Source organism: Melanotaenia boesemani, chromosome 8, assembly GCF_017639745.1.
Source record: "Melanotaenia boesemani isolate fMelBoe1 chromosome 8, fMelBoe1.pri, whole genome shotgun sequence".
Classification (NCBI taxonomy): domain Eukaryota; kingdom Metazoa; phylum Chordata; class Actinopteri; order Atheriniformes; family Melanotaeniidae; genus Melanotaenia; species Melanotaenia boesemani.
The window spans coordinates 29072148-29099088 of record NC_055689.1 but is presented as its reverse complement, the minus strand read 5'-3'; the positions used below and the strand labels follow the sequence as shown (position 1 = coordinate 29099088).

The window sequence follows — 26941 nt, the reverse complement described above, 5'->3', positions numbered from 1 at the left end:
TGTTTTGAGGCAGAATGTGTGACAAAATGTTGGCATTTTTACCTGCTTAGACACTTTCCTCTTGCTCACTCCCTTCTCTCATTATAGCTGTCTTACTTCTGTCCACATTGTATCATTAAGTAACTAATAATCCCCAATGAAAGGAGCTTATGCATTTTTAGCAGGTATTTTTATGTTTTAACATTTAACGCCATATGTATCATATCCCGATTACGTGTACTAATCCTCCTAAAAACAGTAGATTTGGCTGTAAACGTTCTGTCATTAACACTAATCCACACACTATCCCTGTCATGTTCCTCAAGCTATTTTGAGAGCTCAGTTTTGCTTTAAAAAAAGAACACATGTTGGATTTAACTAACCCTTGTATCCTGTCAAATTGTGTGGATTTGCACGCTCCATGGACCTTGAAACCCAGTGATTGCACACTCACAGAAGAAGGTAATGGCAAGTGGTATTTATATGTTAATAGCTCATGTAGTTTATTCTTTAGTTGTAGTAGAAGCAGATGTACTTCTGGAAGCCAGAGCTGGATCATGCAACTGATCTGCATATATTTGCAGGTGGTTTGTCTCGCCTGAGAGCGCCAGAAGTATGGAGCAGAGCAGTTCAAGGCAATGTAGATGAATTAGTAGTACATTAAATCACTAAGAAATGCAAAAAGTGACTTGTATGTTCATGATATTTTGGAATGATTAACATTGCCTTGTAATTTTTGCGCTGGCAAAGACACAACACTGAATTTGTTGCTTTGATCCAGTATCTGCTTTATAATGTACTGTTCATTTACTTTACATTTCATGGAAATGACAAATACAGGCTGTATTTGGCGGGATTTTCCTATGAAAGTTAACAATATGCTGTTGAGTAGAATGTGTGCCAAGTAGTATTTATAAATGCTTTTGGAAGCGTTTTGTTTTTATCTGTTTAATTCACAGCAGGCTTCCTTTTACCCGAGCACAAAATCCCCACAGATCTTAACACACACAGGGGGGATTTGTCTGATTTTTTCCATTTATTTTTTTCTATTCAGCACCTTTTTTTTAAACAATATAACCATAACAAATATTTTCACTTTGATTTTGTTTCTTTATGTAAAAATTTACATTATTATTTTATTTGGATTTATCTTTATTTTTTAATTTAGTTATTTAATGTTTTGTGTTTTTGTTGCTCATTTTGTTTAATCTTTCTACTTTTCCACGGTAGAGGTATTGACTCTTCTAGTCACCTTTTATCTGTAAGACTTTAGCTCAGCTCCCACCACTTTAACCCTTAACACCTGAATTTATTTACAATTAAATAAAAGCAAAATAAATACAGGAACAAAACAGGGAAGTAAAATAACAACAAAAAGGAAATACAATTAAATATTGAATACATTAATAGCAATAGATAAAAATAAATAATAAAATATACATGTATTTGCTAGAGTCAATAAAAGAAAATTAATTGATGAAATGAATTAATTGGATATAAATAAATAAGCACAGGCCAGAAGTGGTTTGTTACAAATTGCAAGGGGTCAAGGCCGCCCTCCTGAGGATACCAGTCTGAAGCCATTGGTTAGCTGATTGGAGCAAAGGGGCATTAGCGAGTCATCTTTCTCCTCTTTTAATGTGATTGTGCAGCAAGTTAGCCACTAGACAGGCATTGTGTAAATGTGCCTCATTCTGATGTCACGTCTATGCAGTTTTTTTGCACATAAAGCAATATAACACACTAAAAAAGGGGAAAAACTGCATTTTATTTGTTTCTAAAACAAAAAAAGTACTTTTCTTGCTAAAAATAACTTTATTAGATCTTTTACTTTTAGCTCTAAAAATGCTTGCCATGAAAATCACTCCAAAACAAAAAAAACATCATTCAAGCAGGAAATTGTCAGAAAGGAAAATAACAAATTATTAATTATTATTAATTATCCCTCTTGGGGGTGTTTGCCTAACTTTTTTTAAACTGTTTTACTGGTACTTTTAATGCTAATAAAACATAAGCATACTATAAACTATACCACACATAAAAAATATTCACATGTGTATATATATTTTTTCTTTCTTTCTTTATTTTTTTTATTTGGGTGCTTCTTTACCAGATATTTAATGGTTTACAGTAAATGTAGTTTCAGTCCTGTCTTGTAAAGTAGCAGGAGAGAGGCATCTTAAAAAAATGTAAAAATTATGGTAAAAATGAAGGATGGGTACGAGGAAATGGAGAACTCATTAAACTTCAGCCTTCATTTGTGGCGCTCGAGCAGATATGAAAAAGTAGATTAAAAATTTATTATAAAGTGTTTTAACATGCACAGTCAATTCAGCATCCTCCAGTCTGTGCAATACAATGTAAAATATATTAGAAGTGATTGAAGAGTTTTGTTCCAGGATGAGATCGCCACCATTAGGCGCCATTATACAGCAGCTCCTACAGTATGATTAACAGCACAACAGGCAGTGATGAGGGGAAGCAGAGACAGGCAGATCCTGCAAGGCTCCTCCTTGACGCTGCACTGCAGCCTTGGTGAGGTCACACATGTTGGTTTCTCTCTTCAAACAGCTTGGACACTCAGCTAATGGCAAAGGGGCCTTTTTAAGTGCCACACTTAGGCCAAGCATTCTCCCCTATACCCATAATGCCTTATTTATGGTCCCCTGGCTCGCTATAAAACCAGCCTGTGTCAGCAGCTGGCTGCAGGACCTCCAGGGATTAATTCACTTCATGCCAGAACGTTGACTGCACCCGCACCTCTCTGCTTTCTCCCTCTTTCAATTCCACAGCTGCTGGCGGCTCAGTCTTCTTCATCACCATGAAATGCACCACATCCACACAAGGCAGATTAAAAAAAATGTTTTTAGTGATAAGAATATGTTTTTAAATTTAGTTGGCTCAGTGTGGACATGTCCAGAGCGGCATATCTCTGCGTCCAACTTCCCCACACCATCCCTTCATCTCCTCCGTCCCTTCTGATCTCTTTGAAGTCTCGACTGAAGGCCCTCGCCAGACTCTCCCTCTGCCTTCTGAGCTTCCATTCTACCTTATCTCGTCTCTCCTTCTTACTCTCCACTCTTATCTATGCATATTTCTTTCCTATCCCTAAGTCAGCCTTTCATCCATCCCTCAAGTCGTCACTATCTCCTGTAACCTCTTCAGCTCAATCTCGCCTCCCTAATTAAATGAAGAAATGATTAAAATTATTCATTCAGAATTTAAATAAAAACGAAAATCAATGAAAACCAGTAAGATGCTTTACCTGCTTTCACATCCTGTCAGTGCAGCCACAAACAGAACCAAAGTCACGTTTTACAAGGGAAATTCATCCGTAAGTGGTTATTAAAAATACATTTAAGACAAAATATACACTAAAAACGTAAATATACTATATAGTTTTTTTTCTGTCACACCCTTTATGTCATCTTCCTTTGTCTCCCATAGCAAACCCCCAACTCCATCATCCCTCTGTCTGCGCTGCCCCTCCTCTTCTTTCCTTTTTTTTTATTCTTTCTCTCTTTGCCCCTTTATCTGTCACCTTCAACCTCACTCATCTTCCTCATCGCTGTCTTCAAAAAGAGTTCCCATCTCAAGAACTTGACAGTCCTCTTCAGACAGCAGGCAGCCCTCCCTGGAGGGATTTGAACCGTGGAGAACGGTGTGACGGGTGTCTGCCAGAAACCATGCGACACCCTTTACAGTTTCTCATGGATGCTCTTTGATGGTCTGCACTCGTGCGTCTGGCTGCATGTGTGTTTTTATTGCATGGGGAAGAGAAGGTGACCCATGTTGGCCTTTATTTTTGTAAACTTTTGCGACATTGACATTAATTTATTGTCACTTTTCTTGTATTTTAATGCTTAACCATTTAGATATAAAAAACCTATAATTTTATAAGCCAAAAATTGTATGAAAATAATATTAACTAAAAAGAAACATAAATCAGTGTTTGTCAACACACATGGATGCAAAAAAATACACTCTTGCTTTAACTTTAGCCAATTAATTCCTGTTTCAAATAAACATAGATTAACAGTTTAGTGTACGAGCATATAGATGCACTAAAGAAGGAAAAGCTATAATATTGCATCTATATGCACAAGTATTATATTTAAACACACAAATCCTGAGTGTATTCACCCTGTCAGCCTTTACTGGTGACTCTCTGCACCATCAGGCCTCCATCCGGAGAGACGGCTGTAGATGCTGCTGCTAGTTGGAGGATGATTTGACAGGAGTCTGAGCTTTGTCTGCAGAGGCAGACAGTCTGCCTGCCTGGGTGGGGACCAGACAGTGAGGAATTATTTTTCTGCTCTTCCTTTCTGATGCTAAAGTGCAGATAAGAAATTAATTATTCTGCCCTGTCCTTATCTCTTCTTGCGAGGAAAATGACCACAGGGAAAGGTGTCATTCCCAATGCAACTTAAATATTGCACGTGGATTACAATCCATGCAGGGTAGATAACTGTTGATTATACTGTTCAAATACATATTAATTTTATGCTCTTTTTAGCTTTTTAACACAGATTCAAAAAAGCAATATTCTCATTCTACAGCAAATAAACTTATTTTTGATTCCATATTTCTTGTGTAACATTAAAAAAAACACAAAGCCAGCAGCAGCAACAAATAAAGTCGTATATTCGGCCAAATTAAAACACCAACAGTGTTTTTTTATGTAAAATTCTACATAAGAAAAAAGTAAATGTAAACTGCTTTAATTCATGTGAGATGATGATGGAGCATCAGTTTGCAAACAGCAGATTGCTGACATGAAGCTGCTTCTTTACATCAAGTCTACTGCGAGGTTAGATGCAGGATCGTGAGCCGATTAGAGGGAAGAAAACAGAAGAAATAAGACACAAATTACAATAAGTTACACAAATATGTTCTCTCTTTTGAAATTTTTTAAATGTAAATACTAATTGAAATCAAGGTGTTTTAAGAAAATGTTTCTAAGGGTAAAATCCTTATCCTCACAAGCTTTTGTAACAACTTTTGTAATAAGCTTGTTAGTAATTTCATCTATCTAAAGTAAAATATTTCCCTCTGAAATTTAGCAGCATTGAAGTCCCAACACAGATAAAATGAACCCAACTTTGAGCCTAAAATATAGCTCATAATGCCCTAAAATTAGGTTTAAAGTGACAATAATGAACAAATATTGCATCATTCTCTTTGTGGGAGTCTTATTCCTCAAAGATGATGTCTATTCAGTGGAAGAAAAGCCAGAAATTGGTCACACTGCGAGACTTCTGTGCATAAACACACTTGCAGCCTGAAAATAAAAAGCTTTGAATGAGTATTTATGAGGCATAAAGAATCTGCACACTGGTTAGAAAATCTTCTTCTGGAGCTGTTACTCCCTGGAACTGCCTTAGAGATGTAACAAACATATCTTTGTATCTTCAATTAGCATTTTGGTATTTGCTACTTTATTAAGATTTAAATTATATTTGAGATCTTTGGTGTAAATATGCTTAGGTCTGCCTTTACTCACTAAAACCCAGATTTACCACCTGTTGATGGTCCCACTGGTGGTCCTACTGTTCCAAGGTTGGGAGTTTGATTTGAAAGCCAGGAAGAGGTAGAATGGTGGGATTGGGACAAGAGGAAGTGTCTGTACGCTGGTGATGCTATGGATATTTCATGGTGGGCCTCCTTTGAATGGCTTTGCCTCAAAAAGAAGCAGGAAAGTGTTTATGTGGCTGCAGAGCCTGCAGCTGGTTCACTGGGATCCTTTGGAGGGCAGACAGGAGGTAACCCAGGATTTCCTCTGACGATTTCTGCAGGAGTTTGGAGAATATAGGGAACAGATGTGAGCTTTAACAACTTTATCTCTCTTGCAAGGTTAATGGTTTGGAGGGAAAGAGGAATATTAGCTCTACAAATGTTGATGGTACAATTAGCACATTTTATTTTCCCTGTAAGAAACCTAAAGCAGACAGAGCTGCTTCTGAAGATTAGCTCTGTTACTAATAAGGAATGAAAAGGCAGCTTAGACATGATGCTCATGCTGACCTATAGATGTTTATGTAAGCTAATTAAATGGGCTGTTGACCTTCTAGTTCAAACAGAAAAGGTAATCACTGCAGGAAACAAAACCCACAGTAGCTCATGTCTCACTTTGTGTTTCAAGTTGCCACATTTAAACTGTGAAAATCCTTTTTGAGTCCACTGATCAAGCTTTGATTCAGTGACAGTGTTTGCATCCACAGCTCATCCCCAGCGTGTTGCAACACATCTGTATGTGTATTTAGTAACACTTTCGTAACACGGTAAGCCGTGATTCTTCATAATCTAAATCATAAACTAAATTCCTAAAAGAAAACTTAGAATTAAATGCCACAATAAACGGCTGCTTCTTCATCCTTCCTGGTGCTGTCATGGTAACAGATGGAGGACTCATTGTAAAAAATAACTTATCATTAAATTTAATTTGAATCTGGCTCAGCTTTTCCTTCACAGTAACACGGCATAATGTATGCAAGTGCACGTCCCTGCAATGATATTAAGTTATAACTAAAACTTGCACCAAACCATGAAATATAAATGTATGGGCTCTGTCTCCAACCTTACTGGTGTAAGCTTGAGCCGAACCAGTTGGGAAACAGTTAAGACAAGAATAAAAAAGTCTGGCTGGAACCCTGACTGGTTGAAAACGCCAGATATGCTGAGTGTATGTAAATAAAAGTAAGCTAAACTCTTTCTTTGAGTCTGAGAAAAACAAATCTTATTTTCTCTAGGGTTCCTAACAATTAGTAGTCTGTTCATAGTGTTAGAACATACTGTGTTTTGGACTCAAAACTTAATCTTATCCCATTAAGGCCTGACCCATGAAAAACTGGCAAGAAAAGTCCAATTTTTTCAATATGAGGTCTTTATTTGGCTCTTTTACAAAATGTAACAAAAAATTTATTTACCATTTATTACCATGTCATACATTAAAAATATTATAATGTGGTTATAATATTAGGGGATAAAAGACAAGTATCAGATTGTGTTCAACAGGATTTTGAGCAAAGTTTATACCATAAATTGAAGCAAAATGTCTCAGAAACTGTATGTATGTAACAAATATGTCACGTCAGGCTCTTATGGGTTAAACTCAAGCTGAGCTTTAATCTCACTTATCAAACCAGAGGTAGGAAACTCAGAAAGATCAGTGCAGCTCTGTGTATTTTTAAACAATAAAAAAATTAGGTGATTTTTATTCCACTTACAAAAAGCTGAAGGTCTCAGCTATGAAGCAGAATGCTCTGTAAAGCATTTAAAATGTAGTTATGAGTGATTCCAATGTTTTTGTGTTCCATCTTATTTGTAGAACAGACTGTAGTCCTTAAAAAACAGAAATGTGCTTTTATTTGACTATTTCTTTGTTTAAAATGCCCTCCAAAAGCTGCTATGTGCTGAATATTTCATGAGATTGTTGTGTGGAGTCCTAGTTTTTAATAAATGCTTGCTGAACCAATGCTGCACTTTAGCTTCGTTCCCAAGAGGAATTACTGAGAAAAGCAAATGTTTTTTTTTTCTTCCCCTGGTTGCAGCTAATGTTAGTTACATGGGATGATTTGCTATCAAAATACTAATTTAATATCTTCATATATTTCTTAAATGATATGTGTACCCTTAAAATATACTTATCTAGAATAAAAATTGCCAAATGAACAAATGTGGTGCGAAATACAAAAACTTTCCTGTCAGGAAGTGTAGAAAATGGTGTTATGGGTGCTTAAAGGACACATTAAATGAGCTCATGTTAGGATTATGGCCTTGCCAAATTCCAGCCTCTGTCTAAGCAGTCTCCCTGGCATCTAGGGCATTACCATGGCAATCATACAGCAGATACTCAGTCTTTTTCCTCTCAAAATTGCCTGCTGTCACAAGATGCCTCTAGTCTCATTTGCCTCCTTTGCAGGCCTGAAACAGAGGTAAAAGGACCCCCCGCCTCTTGATGATAATGGATTCTAATTTGACTGAGATTATGATTTATCAGATGCTGCTCATACTTCAGTTGGAAGTATTATATAGCTCTCTGAAAATGGGAACCATTACAAGTGAGAGATCCATCCGTCACCTGGCAGTCGCAGAGAGAGCAAAAGAGAGCCAAACAGGCTGGACCGTGATGCCTGCCCCAGAAATTAGACTGCTCCAATTTGATTTCCCTTTTCTCTCTCCCCCCTTTCATTTCTCTCTGCTTGCCTTTCTCCCCCGCTCCAGGTCAGGCACAAATTTGTCCGCTGGCTCTGGAGATAAGCATCAGTCAAACCCCTACCTTTCCCAATATAAAAAATATGTGGAATTATAATGGTGCCTTGCTTTACTTTGTTTTTAAGTTGCAGTCTTCTCAGTCTCATCCCAAATGACTGCTGTCTCACCATTTCCTTCTCTGTTACTTCCCTTATTTCTTTTCTAAGCTTTGAAAGGGTTATCTGTTCTACTGCCATGGAGAAGATGGATCCTTTTGTAGTTGCTGTGAATGTCACACTCGCAGTGTTGGCGTCCTAACATACAGATCATTGTGACAGCCAGTTAATGTAAGCTGCATTGTGCTGTTCAGTAGATATATCAGGGCCTCTGAATTCCTGGATGTCATGCATCCTATCATAACTGATGTTTTTCTGTTTTCTCTCATTCTGTGACACCACTGCAGTATATGAGGTAATTTTTCCTTTTTTTAATTTATTTTTTTAATCATGCTGCAGTGCTTGTGGTGAGGTCGTAGGAGAACACAATGCTCACCACTGTGGGTTATGTGGATACATACCTGGTTTATTGGTGAGCTGGTTTAGTTTCCACAGTTGTAGAACCACCACAAAGTCACGTTATTGTCTCTTCTAACAGATGTTTGACCCTCCATCCAGTAGATTAAATATGTTTCTGTAAATCTCTACAGAGTTGGGAAAGAGCTGTTTATCTTTGTTTCATACAGGATCTAAAAATGCGAGTATTTAAATGGTAATAAACATAGCTGCAAACAGTAATTCAACGTTAAACATCAGGAAAACGAGAGGAACACTGAGCTCATTAGCTTCTTCGGCTGCTTAAATTTCACATCTATGTTGCTCCTCAGTTGTTTTCTCTTAAATAAAACATGTTAAATGTTATACCGACTGAATTTTTAAATGTACATCTTAAAATTTAGCTGGTCTGGTTGTCTCCATGTCCCCAGCCGTAGTCCTGGTTATTATTTTTTCAGACCCAGCAAAGAGTTGTTGTCAGCAGCAGTTTTTCAGTCCTGAAACCAGACATTTGGTGGGTGAAATGGAAAGAACTGGTTCTAAGCTGGGCACTGGAACCAGCTTGGTGGGAAAAAAAAGGCTCTTCAATATCTATAACCTCAAAAGTAGATAAAGTCTAACAGAAGAGTTGAGGCAAGTTTAATAGAAGAAAGTACTGGCCACACATCTTAAGATTCCATATTTCTTTTTGTATCTTCATCTAAAACATCCGTTAAACCTGAAATTCTCTTTTCAAGCAAAGAAATTGTGCTGTTTTGCCAACGTGGAATGAACTGGAGCAAATGTACTTTTGTATTCAGACTGAACTTTATTCATGAATATAAAAACTCAGCCTTTGTTATCAATGTTTAGTTTGGCTGAGACCTCATAAAAATGCAAAAAAGCAAGTTGGACTCTAATGCCTCCTTAATCCACTGCTGATAAGACGCCGTGTTCACCCTGCTGGCTTGAAAATCCTCTCCTCCTCTTCTCACACTTTCATCTCACACTCTCAAAACTCTGCCAGCGATTTACACAACCTGTAGGAAAACGCAACTCTTGAGAGTGTGTGCAGGTTAAAGCTAGTTTTCACTTCTTTGCAGAGTTGTAAAAGCTCGACTACAGGTTAATGGCCTAGAAGAGGCTACTTTACGGCCATGTTGACACAGAGGAGGAATAATTAACTGTGTGTTATGGTGTCAGCGGTAAAGCCATCGACTTAAACGACCCTCTTTTCAAACCTTGTTGCCAGGTTACAGTTTCCTCAGGTGCCTGAATGCACTTAATCATTGTGATCGGCTGTGAATGACTTAGACGAGTGGCCTGCAAGCATTAGTTATGATTGGTGGGATATAACAGCAGATATATTACACTAAGAGTCACTTGTGGCGGCCCAGGTCTGTCTGACTGACTGACCAGTGTGGTGTGATGGATACTGTGTCCTGCTAACCCTCAAGTCAGTTTGAGTTGGACAGCAACAGAGCAAGGTGTGATAGAGACAGCAAAGGATTGAAAGTGAATTTATATCTGAGACAAATCGACTCTGAGATAGACATGAGGGTAAAGCAAAAGGAGAAACAGATTCTGTTTGTGCAGCAAAGGAAAAAAAATCCCAAACACAAGTGCTTGATTTTCACTCTTATCAACAAACATTATGCGTTCCTGCTCAGAGGAGATGATAATCTGACACTGATAGATGAGATTAAGAGCTGTTAAATCAAAGCATTACAACTGTGATGGCAAGTTAGATTGGGAGGCGGCGGTGATGCCGATACGATCAGGTATCCATTTCTCTGTTTAACATTTCAATTTTAGCAAAGAAGATTGAATTGAAACTTGGGTGGGTGAGAAACTGAAAGGGCTTCATGAAGAGAGGGAGAGTGAATTATTATTTCTGAGGAAGGGGAGAAACAGGCATCACTCAGAAAATATAATCTGATGCATATCTATATCAATCAACCGAGTGGAAAGTATCCTGCTCCAACCCTTTGTTGTGTCAGAGACACCAAAACAGCTTTTTGAACACTATGCACAAAAAGGTATTTCCCATGTGTCCGTGTAAAATTTTAATTTGCGCACACACTTACATTTTAATGTTAGATTTAGGTCACAATCTAGCCTCAAACCTCTACAGATGTCATTATTGTAATCTCATTTTGAGGCTGAATTCTAAAAAAGAAAAGGAAAATGCAGCTGATCTTGGTTCTTACTAGATCTAGAAACCGTTCAACCTCAGATAAACAAAACCATGTGACATTGTACCGAATCATCTTTAATTTGTTGCAGAAGTAGTATGTGCAAAACTGCATACACCCTCCATAGGACTTAAAAGAGCTCATGCGGACATTTTGACAGTTTGCTAGTCTGCAGTATTCAGGTGTGTCTTTAATGCAATGCCAGGGAGAAAAGACATCAGCAATTATATTTAAGAGCAATTGTTGCCGTTCATCAATCTGGGAAACATTATGAGGTGTTTCCAAACAGAAGAATCCATCATTCTTAGGCATTAAAAATAATTCACAGGTGGAAAACTTTAGCAACAGTTGTCAGTCTTCATGGGAGTGGATGTCAGCCCAAGGTCAGACAATGCTCAGAGAGAAAGGTAAAAAAAAAAAAAAAACCTACATTTCAGCCCAGTCAGCAAGATAAATGTTAAAGTTTATGATAGTAGAATAAGAAAATGACTGAAGAAGAATGGCTTGTTTGGAAGGGTTGCAGGACAGAGACTTGTAATTATGACAGCACAAAGCTGTATCTGAACAAACCACAAGCTGGCTAAAACAATGTCCTTTAGACAGACCAGACTAAAGTAGAGATGCCTGCTCTTAATGCACAGCACCATGTTTGGAGAAAAACGAAAACAGCTTATCAGAACAAACATCTTAACAGGACAATGGCCCTAAATTCAGCAGCCAGTTTACAACAGAATGACTCAATAAGAAAATAATGAAGTTGTTGCAGTGATACAGTCAAAATTCAGCCCTCAACTTGATTAAATGCTGTGGTCGGACCTCAAGGAGCCAAAAGAAGGTGTGGCAGTGTAGTTTTTTTCTCAGATTACTTTAATGACAGTATATTATGAGATTATTATGGACTTTCTGCTTATTGATGCCAAAAAATGGCAGTCCTTTTCATGATGGACGATCTCAAACTCATTACTGATCTGGTGACATTGTAAACAAAATAAGGCGATAATATTCACACGCTTCACCTTATCTGCATCTTAATACTGATATGATATGATAAAAAAATGAAAACACATATGGCAAAGCATCTGTGAGGATATGGAATTTGAGCTGCTGTTTAACCACATGTGAAATGCCCCTGCAAATATTACAGTGACCTATTCAAATGTGGCTCTGCCACACAATCCAATGGGGATTTGAGTAATGAAACTAAAATGGCCCACATAGGGACAGCAAGCTCCCCACATTTGTTAAAAGTGGGGCAGTATTACAGATACCAAGAACCCAGTCCAATTTATTTGCTTGTAAAGTAAACAGGCCAGCATCGATATGCTGATGTGCGCGAGCATGAAATTGGCCCATGAATTAAAAGGAGGCATATTGCCATGCACCACGCCATCATTGCCTCCAGTGGCGCCGTAGCCTAAAATCGAAGAACAGCAACCCATCTTGCTTTAAATGCTCGTGTGAGTGAGTGCTTACATTAATAACAGGCAAATATTATATTACCATCTCTGGCATTTCTGACCAGCACTACCCCTGGAAAAATAGAGATGGCCTATAAAACTGAAAACCAATTAAATTCAATCCGTTCCGTCAGTGGATTCCAGTGTGTACTGTCTGCTTTGCACAAGTGTTGACACCCTGTGGGATTGCAGAGGCTCAGAATGAACGCTACTGTTTCCAGATGGGATCTGCATGAGGGTTCATGTATTTTCATTCCATAAATGATCTCATTTATAAGCTGAAATGCATAGTTTTTCTGGCACAATTTCAAGCTTAAACTCCTAAAATGACAAAGAGAAGAAAAAATAAATCCCATTAAATCTAAAAATTGCCCCCATGAATCAGGACTGTTTATCTACTGTTTAGTTAGCAGAATCAAACTTCCAGTGACCAACCACACATTACCTCTAGTACATCCACTAGTTTTAATGAGTAATGTTTATTCAAATCCACCTACATTCATCTGCAGAGCTGCAGCTCTTTTTATCAACCACTCCTCCTACAACCAACTAAAATGCATAATTTCTTGCCAAATGAACAAACACCCAGAAAGCCCTTAAGCTAGGCGCTTTCTGTTAGCACAGCGCCCCCAGAAAAGAGAGCCGTTTGATCTGAGCCGGACTACGACAACGCAGATGGTGTCTGTTTCGACCTCAGTTACAGAAAGTGTTAGCTCCATTCATGACCGTCCTAACTGTGCTATCATCACAAGCTTTTGCTGAGCAGTTTTTTTTTTTCCCTTCGCATGCCAACTGATTTGTTAGTGCAGTTTATCAACATGCACAGCCACTTTGGTCACATTTAGTCCATTGACATGATGAGGCTAATGCCAGGGGTTTGATAATGAGTTTCTAAGCGTGGGGATATGGTATCAATTGGGATCTAATTACTATGTTTCTGCAGATCAATTTACTTCTATCAGTGTCTCAGGGTTAAACTTGTGTAATCCAGAGTAGATGCTACGTCAAGCTAATAAGAGCCTAAGTGGCACTGACATGATGGCCTTTTGGACCCTTTAATCTTTCCTCTGCATCAACAGGATACCAGTGAGACTGTAATTAAGCATCTAGCATCTCAGCTATTTAACCTATTTTCACCTTTGTGTATTTAGCAGAGGTAAAAATAAAAAAAAAATATATATATATATTTATATTTTCCCCTTTACATGGTCATCCATGTGCAGACTCTATAAATAACCCAGCTTCCTAGAAATTATGCAGCTACATTTAAAAAGCAGTGCACTTAATAAATGAAAATCAATAGTTTGTAATGTCTTTTTTTTATTTTGTTCTAATTATGTTTTTAGTCATGCACACACAACCCACACATGCTTTAGATCCCAATGAAACAGTTGTAAAGGCATTACATTTGGCACAATATATTTTGTCTAGAAATAGAAAAGCCCCAAATAGGGCTTTTTTATAAGCATGCAACCAAAAGAAAGCAGCAGACACTAAGAAAAGGAAGCATATCTGTCCATTCATTTATTGTCTATACACACACATTAATTTCCATGTAGTGTTGCAGAAGGGCTAGTGCCTACGGCTACTAAGCAAGAGGCCGTGTACATCCTAGACAGGTGGAAGCATACCCCTTATTCATATTCTGCACTGCCATTCACCAATGCCAGTTCCTGAACAGTCACTTGGGTGTTGTGTAGGTTTTATAACAATAATTAGAATTATGTTTTTGCATTCTTATTACTGGTACTTTTATGTGTTTTTCTCAGTTTTTCTTCTTATGGGTGCTCCCGATGATTGCATGCTTTGTTTTGCTACAGAGGCTGTTGGTTTCTCTGTGGGTGTAGCACCTGGTTTTTCTGCTTCTGTTGTGCAGTTGTTTCTGTTGCCTTTCGTATCTTCTTTTTTGTTTTACTGTCCCCCTCCCCGTTTCTGCTTGTCAGATCCAACATAAAAATGTAACTTAGCAAAATCCCAAATAAAGAACAAGTACCAAAGGGAGTCTTACATCCTCCATTAAGCTCCTATTGGCAAAGCAAAGGTGTCCATTACAACAGTGAAGCCACACCATGTTTCTGCTAACATGATGCCGGACAATTTTTTTTAATTATTACATTAAATTTTTGTAACGATACACTGACAAATTCATGTTGTACCATAATACATAAAGAGACCAATATTTGTTATTAATCTAAATTTATTCTTTCAGATGTCCTAAATATTAAACTTTAGTCAAAAATATGGTTAGAATTTATATTTTATTATCAAAATAATGCTTTGACTTGCTGTTTTCAGTTAAAGTTAAATTCTTTAGATTTTTTTATGTGTTACTAACAAGTAGCAACAAGCTATGCCAGATTTCTGTAAAAGTGCAAAGGTGAGCCTCTGCAGTAGCAGACAACACGGTCGCCGGCGTACAACAGCTCACAGATGGAGCGTTAGCCGCTAACACAAGTTAGCAAGGGCATCAGTCTCCCTTTTAGCTGTCTGTGAGCCTTCGATCAATAGACCCGGCTTATCATCTTCAGCATCTTGGTTCATTTCTCACAGCGGAGAAAGGCTCCACCAGCTGCTCTCTCGTTGTCAGAGGATGTAGAGCCTAGTTCACCCATCTGATAAGGTTTCAGAAACTAACCGCCACAGCTGCTGCTCTCAGGGCAGACACGTATTCGTAAGCTGCGTCGTTTCCTCACTGTATGTATCACTACATCAGGGAATGTTTATTTAACAGGCTGGAGAGCTCCTCAGTGCAAGATTCACATCAGTGATGGGAGTCCCGTGACTACCCACAATTGATTAAATCTTTAATTAGAACAGTGGCTTTTAATTAAAAAGTTGATTATTTTGAAGTAAAGATTATTGGCAAATGAATTGGTTTGGATATCTCAGAATACAATTCTTGTATTATTAACAGGGAGGTGAGATTTTATTGACTCTAATAATTTGTTTAAAGGACAAAAGGATGAAATGAGGAAGGCTTAATCTGTATAAGAAAGACTGAGATGTGGCTGGCTTTGTGTAGCGAAAGGCGATGCTTTCATCCAAGATAGTGCTGCTCTCATAGCTTCACAGTTGCTTCATTTGTGTCCACTTGCCACAAAACAGACACTTGTAGGACATGGCAGCGGTCAGATGGTCTTTATGGACCAGCTGGTGGCTAGGAGAGTCATCTCCAGCTGTTTCCCTTTTAGCTCTCTGAGCTGCGTGGACACCCTCAGCTTCGGATTTGCCTCAAGAGCTCATTGATCCACCAGAAGTCACAAAGTCCCCTTGATGAGTTGCAAAATTTATGCCCACATAAATACAGTTGGTGGTGGGTCTGCAGGATGCTGTTAACAGCATGGGAAGAACAGGCTGTGTGAATGCAGCCATTCATTTATAATCTGTTGGATTATAGTTCTCCCCGTCAGCTGCCTCTGTCATTTACTCTTGGTTGAATCAGCTAGGCCTCCTCTCACTCTGTCTGTGCTGTCCGGCTTTGATTGGGATCTGTGAAGGCAGTGTCATAGGGGATTTTAAAGTGACAGCACAGATCCGATTAATCCTATTAGATTGTTTCCTCTTCCTTTTCTCGGACAACTGAAGCACAGGCTTGGAACGGCTAGCTTTATTGGCTTTGATCTTGCTCACAAGTTTGTTTTCTTGAAATGTGTGATTCACCAAGAAGCTTTCGACAATATTGTGGCTTTGTGGGGCCGAAATCCAAGTTACAGACTTCTCACATTCTGCCGTAGCTTCTTTCTTTCCTGGCTTTAAGAGTCATTCCAGTTTTCCATAACTAGTCCCATTTTTAGTCCATCTTTAAGCTCCATTGAAGAAGAGATGATAGACCTGATGAAACTTTACATTCCAGAGAAGGGTTTGCCCTTTTTTTTCAGATTGAAAGGAGATGGAAATATCTTTTGAAAGCAAGTTTTATGAGCAATCAGATTTTCCTGCTTCTCCAAACAAGACATGGTCATTGCATATTAGATATCCAATATTTTTCAACTAATTCTGACTTTTTGAAAGCTCTAATACAAACATAATATCAAACCTCTTCTGTAAAGTAATGAACTTATTAGTATTTGTTCTTGTGGCCCAAATTTACAGCCACTGAGGGAAACATATAAAAATAATTTCAATATTTAACATCTTTAAACATCTTTACCAAGTTTGGGGGATTCTGCCTCAGTGACAATCCTGAAATCTGAGATCAGCCACAACCAGGCCACATTTATACCGAACTGCAGGTCTGAGCTGATATTTAGCATCACTGAAGACGGATTCACACCAATGCTTTTTAGTCCACTGTAAAAGATGCCTTGTCCACTTCCACAGATATTATGATTCATTTGGTTCATTTAGAGTAGTGTGCACACTCATTTACACTCTGGTATGAACCAAACAGGCAAAGTCTGGTTACTTGTGGTGAACAAGTCGGCTGAGGGGGAAGGATTTCAGTTTTCAGTCCCAGCCAATTAATGAGCTAGGTTTTTCTCTTCCTCCTGCTTTTTTTCCTTTGTGGTCACTGGTCGTGTCAGGCAACACTGCCCCAAGCGAGCAGGAGGTGCTGTGTGAAAACCAAACGAAGGTGCAGCATTTCTAGCTATTCCCTGCTGAATTGACTCAAGTCCCCTGGAATATCCTGGTGTGAATGCGGCCTAAGAATAACAACGAAGTCTTGTAAGAGACTCCAAAAGATCTTTCCAATTTTCTCTCATATGTGACTAAAGTAACAGGTTTTCCAGGGGTAGTGTTGGTCAGTGTTTCCAAATGAGAAGGCATGTCAAACAGAAATACATACATAGTAGTGTGTAAACAAAACAAAACCAATATGTTCTCATTGTATTCACACCGTTTATTCAGCAAAATTTCAAGAGTTTACTTTAAATTCACTTTTATATGAATACTTAGTTGCTTCTGATATTTTTTCTCACCTAATTAATAGCTTAGATTTTAGATGAGGATATCAATAAGAAAATGTTTTAATGTCAGTGATTTTCTAATTATTTATCATTATCTGTAAAGACCAATACTCTGATCTGCAGCCTGCACTGGGTGTTGCTTTCTTCAGTTAGTATGACAGCAAAATAATTCTAATAATTAATGCTAATTCTGTAACAGCGAGACTGAAACTTAATTCTGAGTTCATGAAACCTTTCTGAGCTGCACGCTGACTATATCCTCACCAGCGTTTCAGAAAACGTCCTTTCCTCAGCTCAACAGAGTGAAAAATTAACAGCCAAGCAACAAGAACAATGAAGTATCAAATAAACTTTTTACTTCTCCGATCAATACTTTGAGCTCATTAGTTATAAAAACATTTCAGTGACTCAAAACAATCAATATCTACAATATTTGCAGCTTGTCTGTTTTTACGGTTGCAGATACAGATGAGATTAATTAGGCTGTCTTTGATTTTAATCGTAATAATATCAGTAGATATTCCTAAAATTTTTCAGAGAATTGTCATATCAGATAAATCTCAACTCCAGTGCAGAGTAGAAAATTATTGGTAAACTATTAATAAAACTATTCCTCTTACAAAGTTTTCATGAAGTTTCCAAATGTCCAGTTTAATTTTAGCCCCACCAAGGACTTGATCGTATTCTGAAAGCTCCCTCTCCACATGCACAGTGCATCTGTACAGCTCTGAAGTGAAAGTCTGCCCACAGTGCAGACGTTACATCTTCTCAAAGCGCCCTTCTTCCGCAGGCTTACGGCTGAGACAGGCAGCTTTTTCATGAGGCACGGCTGACCATGAAAGGCGAGAGGGGTGCATCGCAGCGTAAACAGCTTCGCTGGCAGCCCAGTCAGCAAGCCACAGTCCTGTTACAGAGTCCCAGAGACACTCCACTCAACAAAGCCACACGGTGACCTTTCAGCCTCATACAGCAGCAGCAGATATTGAGTCGGTCTGTTCAGAGGATGAAGCTCATCTCAGACTAAATTTCAGTCTGCTGTTATTTCCTGCCTCTGGGGTTTTGGGGGCAGTAAAGTTGTAATGCAGTGTTGCTCTTTCTCTGATTGATTTACAGCAGTTTGTCAGACCAAAGGATTGGAAATGTTTGATCCCTTTATCTGAGCTTCTCCTCTCAGAGAAGTCTCTCGGGTCACATTCTGCTATATTTTGTGGGGTCTATAGGTTGTTTTATGATGATATACTTTTGGTTACAGAGGTGAGTTACTATCTCAGGAGAGGGAGCATTGTTCATCTTCCAAACACTGCACTTTAATTCAGATGAATCGCTGAGCTTTCTCATCTTTTTTTTTTTTTTTTTTTTTTTTTTGTCTTCTGGTACAGAAGTCAGTTTGCATCTTCCTTGCTACTTGCTATGAGCCTTGACCCATCATTAGAGGGTCATACATGTGGCACTTAGTAGGTCAGATGAGTTCAAAAGAAGCAGAGCGGCTGTGTTACATGTCATGGAGATTAGCAGGATTGCATGAGACAGGTTCCTGGTTTTTGACAAGGCTGAGTGATGCTAGCTTGTGTGTGTCTGGAGTTGCCTAACTTGGAAGTGCTGCCCTTTATCTGGTTGTCCTGTGATGGATGAAATGAGTTAGGAAGTTAATTTAGTCATTCTACAAAACACAAAAGCCTTAATAAGGAAAACAGGTGTCATTATGTGTTATCTTTTATAAATTTATTAGTAACATTCTGAGTTTCTTTCTTCTTTTTTTTAAGGAATTTTCTTTAATATATTCATTCTTCCTAATCGTATTTTATCCACATCCCAGAACAAATACAATTCATACTTTTACCACTGAGCTGATTATTTTCCTGTCTAAGCAGATCAGCAGCTCAGGGCCACTAGATAAATGGAAAGCGAGATTCGCAATGCACCTATGTCACAGAGCGGTCTTTGAGGTGGAAGACTTTTCCCCTCCTGAATTTCCTCAGCTACACATGAACAAGGTGGTACTCAACCGTATCAGTCTGAGCCACTGGCGCTGTTGCGCTGGCCTGTCAGCAGCTCCAGCAGCTCTGAAAAGCTATGGAGACTCGCAGCAGGTTGTGGCAGCTGCAGGAAGTGCTGCTGTAAGTTGCTTTTGCTACGATTTGAGCTGCTATCTGTCGCCAAATGAGGATCTGCAGGTAAAGAATAACGTCCGGTGTTACTTTCACACCCCTCAAAAGCACAAATCCGTCCCATTGCAGGAATATTCCATAAGAAACTTTGTGAAAGAACAGAAGTCTGAAACTAGCAAATCACACCATTTAAGTTCACATCCCTTGTTATGCATTGGTGGGCGTGGTTTTCTATGCCTGCAAGGCATGGACCCATCTATCTGCATCTGGAGGGAGGGGCTGTGGGGTTTTCAAAATTTTCTCGTGACGTAGATAACCTCTGTGTCACAAAAAACATAACTTGGTTTAACCCTGCGTTAGGAGCTATTTCTACCCACAAAATCCCATTTTTTAAAATGAATAAAAACAATACAAATTTGATCAACATTATATGTGGTTTTCATCACAGTTAAGTAATACTGTGATGTTTACAGTTTAAAAAACTACCCCTTCAAAGATAAGACGGTCCCCAGAAACTTCCTGGCTAAAGTTAGAAAGTCAGAAAGTCAAGCTCAGAGTCGGCGTTACCCCCCTGCTGCTGCTTTGTCACAGACTCTGACACCTTTATACACGCCTTTTGGTCGGGAAAATGTGTTAATTACTCTTCTCTGTTGGAGGCCAAAGGAATTTAACATCAAGCTCAGAAATTTGTCTGCTACATTAGAGGAAAATCTGCTCATTATCCCCTTCCAGAAAGATGATTAAGAGTGTATAAAAAGGTGGATGTTGGGACTAAAATTGCCTTTGCAGGAGTTTTTGTAACGTCATTGTTTTTTTCTGCACCATGCGAGAACCAAATTTGTTGCTTCTTATCTGTTTTGTAATAAAATTTTAAAAAAATCCACTTGTTTTTTTGTTGTTTTCAGATTTAAAAATGTAAACTGTCAATGCATTTGCTTGCACTGAGAATGAACCTTTGACTTGTTTTTTAGTCCAGTTCTGGTTTTGCTGCACACCTTTTCTACCCATTTCCTTTCCTTAACAATGGCTTCTTGACGGCCATCCTTCCATGGAGACCACTGCATATAGATATACTGAAGATAGTCTTTTTTTGTCTTGCACTTGTCCAGTTTTCTCAGATGGTTTCAGGACACACTGCACACCATGCTGAGAAGTGCCAGGTATTGAGCTCTTTGGGAATCATCTTTTTGATGAAACAATACTATTTTGTGTCTGGCAAACTGTGGTATCTTTGTTCACAGGTTGCTTGTAATAAAGTGCCCTTGCTAAGATGTTCATTTGTAGACACAACACTGGTTCTTTTAAGTTCTTTATTTCATTGTTTGGATGATTCATAAGTTAGTAATTAATGACCTAAACTGGAACATTTTCTTCTGAAAATGACCAGGTATAAGAGCTGGACTGAAAATGAGAAACAAAGCAGCCAATGTCCAGATTAAAACTGTGTAATACCTTTAGAAAGCCTGAGAACTTGAATTCAAAACCACTTTGAAAGATAGCAAGAAAGTCTGAAAGTCAAAGGTAACGAAATGAGAACTGGCTCAAGACTTCTACACTGGACCCACATTACCTAGTCTATGTTTGTATAAACATAAGAAGATCATGTGTTAATCTGCCTCAACAATATAATTAACGTGTGTATCAATGAATTCAAGGAAGCACTCATGCAGATAGCAAGCCAAAAGTCTGTGGTTTGAACTTAACATTTTTAATAACATTTTAAACTCTGATGTCCAGTCTGTGAGTTAGTGTATTTGTTCAGCCTGCCATGAGGAAGTTACACTAATAGCAGCATTATTTGATGTGGGCACTGCAGGCCTGCTGCACACAGTAGTAGTTGCAGCAGTTGAATGATAGGAGGCCGCGATGGGAGGAGGGGGGATGTCGCTGTGCTGAGCCACCGCTCACCGTTCACTACTGTTCTTTGTTCATTGTTATGAATAATACATCAGAGACACATTAGTTTGATTCATATTGCTGTTGGCTCTGCTGTAAGCTCACTCTTGGCTCTGCCCTCACTTATCACGTTCCATGTTTTATCTGGGTTGAGTCTATTTGTGTTGCCTTCACCATTGTCAACAGTGCATTTGATCAATTCATGGACAAAGCACGCTGGACTTTAAACAACTTCATCCTGCAGGCCATTTCCGGAAGCGCTGATAGAACCAGGTCATTCATTCACAATGGTCCTCTCACGCTCATCCATCTTTCCCCTCCCTTTTTTTTTCTCTCCATAGTAACAGGCTAACCCCTAGCAACCACGACCGGATACAGAGGCTGAGGCAAGAGTTCCAGCAGGCCCAGAACGTCCCGGATGACCCAGACGATCGCAGGAGGACCTACAGCTTCGAGCAGTCCTGGGTGAGTGTGTGAAGGGAGCAGAGCCTATAAGTCAAATCCACTGCCGGCCAGAGAGGATGGCTTTACTGACTTTACTAAGAAGCAACCTCAACCAGGCCGAGACTAGCACCTGACAGTTCCTCTGGCTAACTGGAGAATGGTGCTAACCATCACTAACCACATTACTTATCAGCCTCGAACAAGACTGATGATCCTCCTCCACTTCAGGATTATCAGTAGCCTCCGTGGGCCTTCCTGGCTAATTAATTTACTGACTGCATGCAGGAGTCTTCACACCTCCTGACATCACTAACCTCACCCACCTGTCACATGCCACTCTACTCATCCATCGTCAATGTTTCTGTCTGTCAGTCATCCACATGGACCCGCCCACCACCTCATGGACTTGGGGTTGTCTTCATCTCATGTCTGTCTGATTGGGGAGGGGGGGACTCATTTTTTAAAGAAAACCCTTTGTTTTAACTGTGCCTTTAGACAGTTCAAGGTCAAGGTTTGTTTTTAATTGATGTGTATTTCAGAGCTTTATGTGGTAAAAAGAGGGATAACGGGTGCATTCTGAAGCAACAAGAGGTAATGCTAAGCGAACAAATCTGAAACCTTTCACAGTTTCTTGAGGTGATGAAATCACTTGTCATTTTTTTAGTATTTATTTCAATGTCCTCTGCTTCTCTGCACTGCACCTCAAGTGTACTTGGTTTTACATTGTTTTCAGCAACATTTATGATAATGAGAACTCATCAGTAGCAGATTTTAAGTCTTTTTTTTATTGGTAGCATCTCATAATGAGTATTATGTTTTTGTTTTACACACTAAATGTGAATATTTTCCTACATAATTTTTTTTGAAGTGTGAGACAACACATATTTATGTTAATTTCACACATTGTCACAATTGTCTTTACACAAACACATTATCACACTATAGCTAATGTTTGTAATAATGTATAGTTTGGTGATAGGTTACACAAATGTGGGTTGTCCTAAAGTAAACAAAAGAAGTGTTATATGTGAACACTTTTTTTTTCCTACACAGGGTCATATTACACACAGGTGTGTTTTTGTATATTTCTGTATCAACTCTTTTTACTGCTGATACAATTTCCCAGTGTAACTTTGCTCAGTCTTCAGCGTGCAATGGGAAAAGCTGATTTTTAACTGAAATGATAAAGTAAAACTCTCATGAACTGAATAATTTGTTCTCAGGCCATTCTTTTCTAGTGAAGAAAGCCAATAAAAAAATTGCACGGCATTATTTAGCATTTGGCAGCCTTAACCAGAGTCCTGCGTTTTAATGGGATCAGTGGTCTGCCGCACATTCCAGCCGGCATTGTACAGCATGAGCCTGACGGTGTGGGAAAGAACGCAGGTCATCTCCCCCTTTGTCTCGACACAACTGAGCGTCCTCTCAGTTAGAGAGCAGGACACTGTTAAAGCATTAGGTTTGTTTATGTCACTCACAGCAAAACTAGCTATTGTTATCTCATTCATTCTCCCATGAAAACTAAGTGTTAGTTATCCCCACACTCTTAAAATTAAAGTTCCCATTAGCTTCTTAGTAGAGCTATTGAATGTTTTAGCTCCTTACCAACTAAATGAGTCTATAAAAGAAGCCCTTCACTTCAAATGTTTAAATATTAAAGTTAATTTAGATTGAAAATGAAGAGAAATCTTATATTGAACTTCCCACAGTGGTTACAGTCTATATAACCCAGTAATGGTCTTTATAAGTCCTCTTCAGTGTAAGAGTGTAGCTTACACTCAGGCTTCCCATAATAATTGCATGTTATTACACTCATGCCCTGGTCATACTGCTGGGGCCATATGGAGAACAGCAGAATGTGTCTTTGAAATTCAATTACTTCCCTTGTGCATATATTACATCTTGTTGCTTCATCTGAGTGATGTGCTGCAAACCTCAAGGAGCCGGTGTCCTTTTCCTCAATTCACCTACAACTGCCCCACTTTACAGTCTGTGCCAGACTCTGCTACATATGATGAGCTGCCAGTTGCTGTTTTCTTTAGCTTGTAGAAGAAGCGTATGTAATGTGATGCAGGCTGTAATGTAATGACGCTTTATAGATATTTATATCTGATGGTTTTTGCCCTTTCTGATTTAATGAGCAGCAATTCTGATGTGCATTTCAAGTACTCTTAAAAAAGAAATACCACATATAGGTCTGTGAAAAAGTCTTCAACCACAAAATTTCTTTATTAACAGAAACAGGGAATAGATGTGGCAATTCATTTAAACATGGACAACATGATTGGTGTATAAGGGCAAAAACAGTTTGTTTTGGCGTAAGTCTATATTATTCTTAAGCTTCATTTATGCTCCCTATATGTACATAAATCGTTATGTCCATGTCAAACATCACATGCATGCTTTATGTTTATGTTTTATGTGAGGTACTACCTCAGCTAGAGCAGCCTTTCCCAAACTGGGGTACAAACCCGTGATGATATCAGGGGGTTCCCAGATCATTGAGCAAGCTTATGTATAGCCTACATTTATCAAATAAATTTGGTATTTTTATTTGAGATGTCCCGAACACCAACATATGTCATCTTGGGGGTCGTGGAATGCATGTGGACCACTGCACTAGAGGACAATACAGAGTTACAACATTAGTTTCAGACAATAGCACAGAAATAAGAAAGAAAATGGTCAGCAGCGAGGGTGGACTGAAACTTAGTTAAACAGCACAAAATGTCAAAAGTCTCCAGAACTGTCCCCAGAAAATAAAAAAAAGTTTGTTTGATTGAAAATAAAAAAGAGTTGAATAGATATTTACACACTTTGTATTCTTATCCATTATGACCCTGCAGTAAATGCATCTAAAACTGATCCTCACTAAAGTTCGCTAAAATCTTTAAATACTGTGTATTTAAAGATTTTTTTCTTATTTTCAGCCAGCTGTTCACATCTTAAAAGTATTACATCATCATGGGTTCTAGGAAATAATGCGAGTCCTGCTAAACAGCATATTGGTTTATTTGAAATTAAAGGGTTTGCTTCATACTTAGAATGAATTGAAGTCCATAAATCATTCTGACATGTAAAATTTCTCCCCCTCAAACTGGGAAGTGAGCACAGAACCATACCAATCAGACGGGTATCTCTAAACAGTGCTAAGAACTAGATCGCGCACCTTAGTTGTATTTCACAATCATAAGGGGACTTTATTGCCAACTTTATTTTGCACATGCAAGTAATTTGTCTTGGAGTGGTGGTGCAAAAGCAAGAAAAACAGAACAAAAAACACAAAAATAGACAGCATAAACAGTATTTAAAAAAAAACAAAAAACTATACATCTATATAATAAGGTCCATCTGTTTATAGATGTTTATACACACTATATATATATATATATATATATATATATATATATATATATATATATATTTCCATATATCCATATTTATCCCCATTCCTTTGATGAATATGACATCTCCTCTTATTCTTATTTTCCGTTGTTTGGGGTTGCAGGGGAGGGGAGATTGTGGGTAGTTTGGTCTAATTCCATCAAGGATGACTGATGCCTACCCTCCCCAGCAGTGCCGCCCCCAAGCTTTATTGCACCCATTTATACCACTATGGGAATAAAGGAGTTTATTCAGTTGATGTTGGGGGTTTAGAGAGGTCATAATATTAGTTCTGGTATTTTACTGTAATATTTTAATATTTCTATCATCAGGCTTCCTTTAAGGTATTTCCCTCCAATCACTGTGTTCAAGCAGATGAGCAAACAGTCACAGAAAAATTCAATACTTGTGATCCTCTAAAAGGTTTTTTCTTAATTTTCCTTTTTCCTCAAGTAGTAAAAATTGAGATTGCCAATCACCCGTGGGCAATTTTCAATTCAGATATTAAATAGGGGATGTGCTGGCGCTCACCCCTCCCTGACTGTCAGCAGAGCAACGAGGCAGTGCCAATCAGCCCTTTACATGATTATCCCAGCTTCATTTGGTTTAAAGGGGAAGTCTCTGTGGTGCTCTTTAATGGTTTTATGGCCTTCCCACCAACTGATGTCCGCACTGCTCCCACACCGCCCTCAATACGTTGCATAGCCATAAAAGTAATTAGATTGGCTTTGTGTTGCAACTAATCTGCACACAATTATTGCACCCACACCACTAATGAACATGGCAAGAGCAGTGATAAAAGTGTTGCTCTGTTGTTGGGAGGTGGATGTGTACATCCACTCTTTATGTCTTAGTGAGGATCAGTTTTAGGTGCATTTACTGCAGGGCTATAAAGGATAAGGAACTACACTGGTCAAGTTAAGGGCACAGGCTCAGTTTACGCATGGAGTTACAGTGATGACATGATGACAGTTAGTATGCCTCAAGCTAAAAGTTCATTTAATGATTGATTGGTGTCAGAAAGCCAATCCTCCCAAAGCTTCCCAGCCTGCGAGGCAGGATGTGCCAATTTTTTGTTAGTTTATGAAACTGAGTCCCAATTCCAGTTCTCCCACTTGGTCCCACCCCTCAGGGCAAGGGGGAAATTGATTTTGGGATGTAAGCTTATATAAACTAAAATTATGTTTAAAACTAGCGCAGATGAGAATCTCTCTTTGTGTTGTCTTAAGTTACCAGGATATGCACAGAAAAACAATTGCACTTGAACACACCACGAGGACAACTTCCAATTGTCGCTTAGGATGTACAATCTACAAAAGAGGTTTACAACGTGCGTTATCATTACAGAGTAATGGAACCTAAGTTAGCAGTTAGCTCAGTTAGCTTTCCGTTGTCGCTCCAAGCTGTAGCACTGAACAACCAACTCAGCACTTTCATCCACAGAGGGGATATCTTAAAGTTCAATGTGCACCCCCCATCTTTAAAAACCAAAGTGTAAATACGTTAATAACATGGTTAAAATGATGAATGAATGAGCACACAAATAAAGATAACCATAAAAATATTTGGTCTGGGGTTATATAAATCTAAATAAAGTTACATTATATTAAAGTGGAAACAAAAGTTATTTGTTTTTAGATAATTTTCATGTATGTACATAAATTTATCAGGTAACAGACGTTTGTTGCATATCACTTTACAAATTTTTCTTTGAGTTAAAAAAGGAATTATGCCTATTTTCTGAGATGAAAACCCCTTAATCTCTTTGAGAAAGTGTGTTTAAAGGAGAAAATTTTTTGAATTCTGTGAGACTAAAGGATATAAAGCTTTTTGAGGGAGATAATGAGA

General features: G+C 38.5%; 1 protein-coding gene across 7 annotated transcripts in view; it reads left to right on the top strand.

Annotated features, from left to right (window-relative positions):
* The window catches only part of pard3ab (par-3 family cell polarity regulator alpha, b), a 274947-nt gene that overhangs the window by 235601 nt on the left and 12405 nt on the right, over positions 1 to 26941 (top strand). For 6 of the 7 annotated variants that reach the window (XM_041991993.1, XM_041991992.1, XM_041991995.1 and 3 more), the window contains one exon: positions 21607 to 21730. In XM_041991993.1, the coding sequence (XP_041847927.1) occupies positions 21607 to 21730 (124 nt within the window). Of the gene's footprint in view, positions 1 to 21606; positions 23036 to 26941 lie in introns of those variants that run through there. The other variant, XM_041991994.1, reaches the window with a different exon arrangement.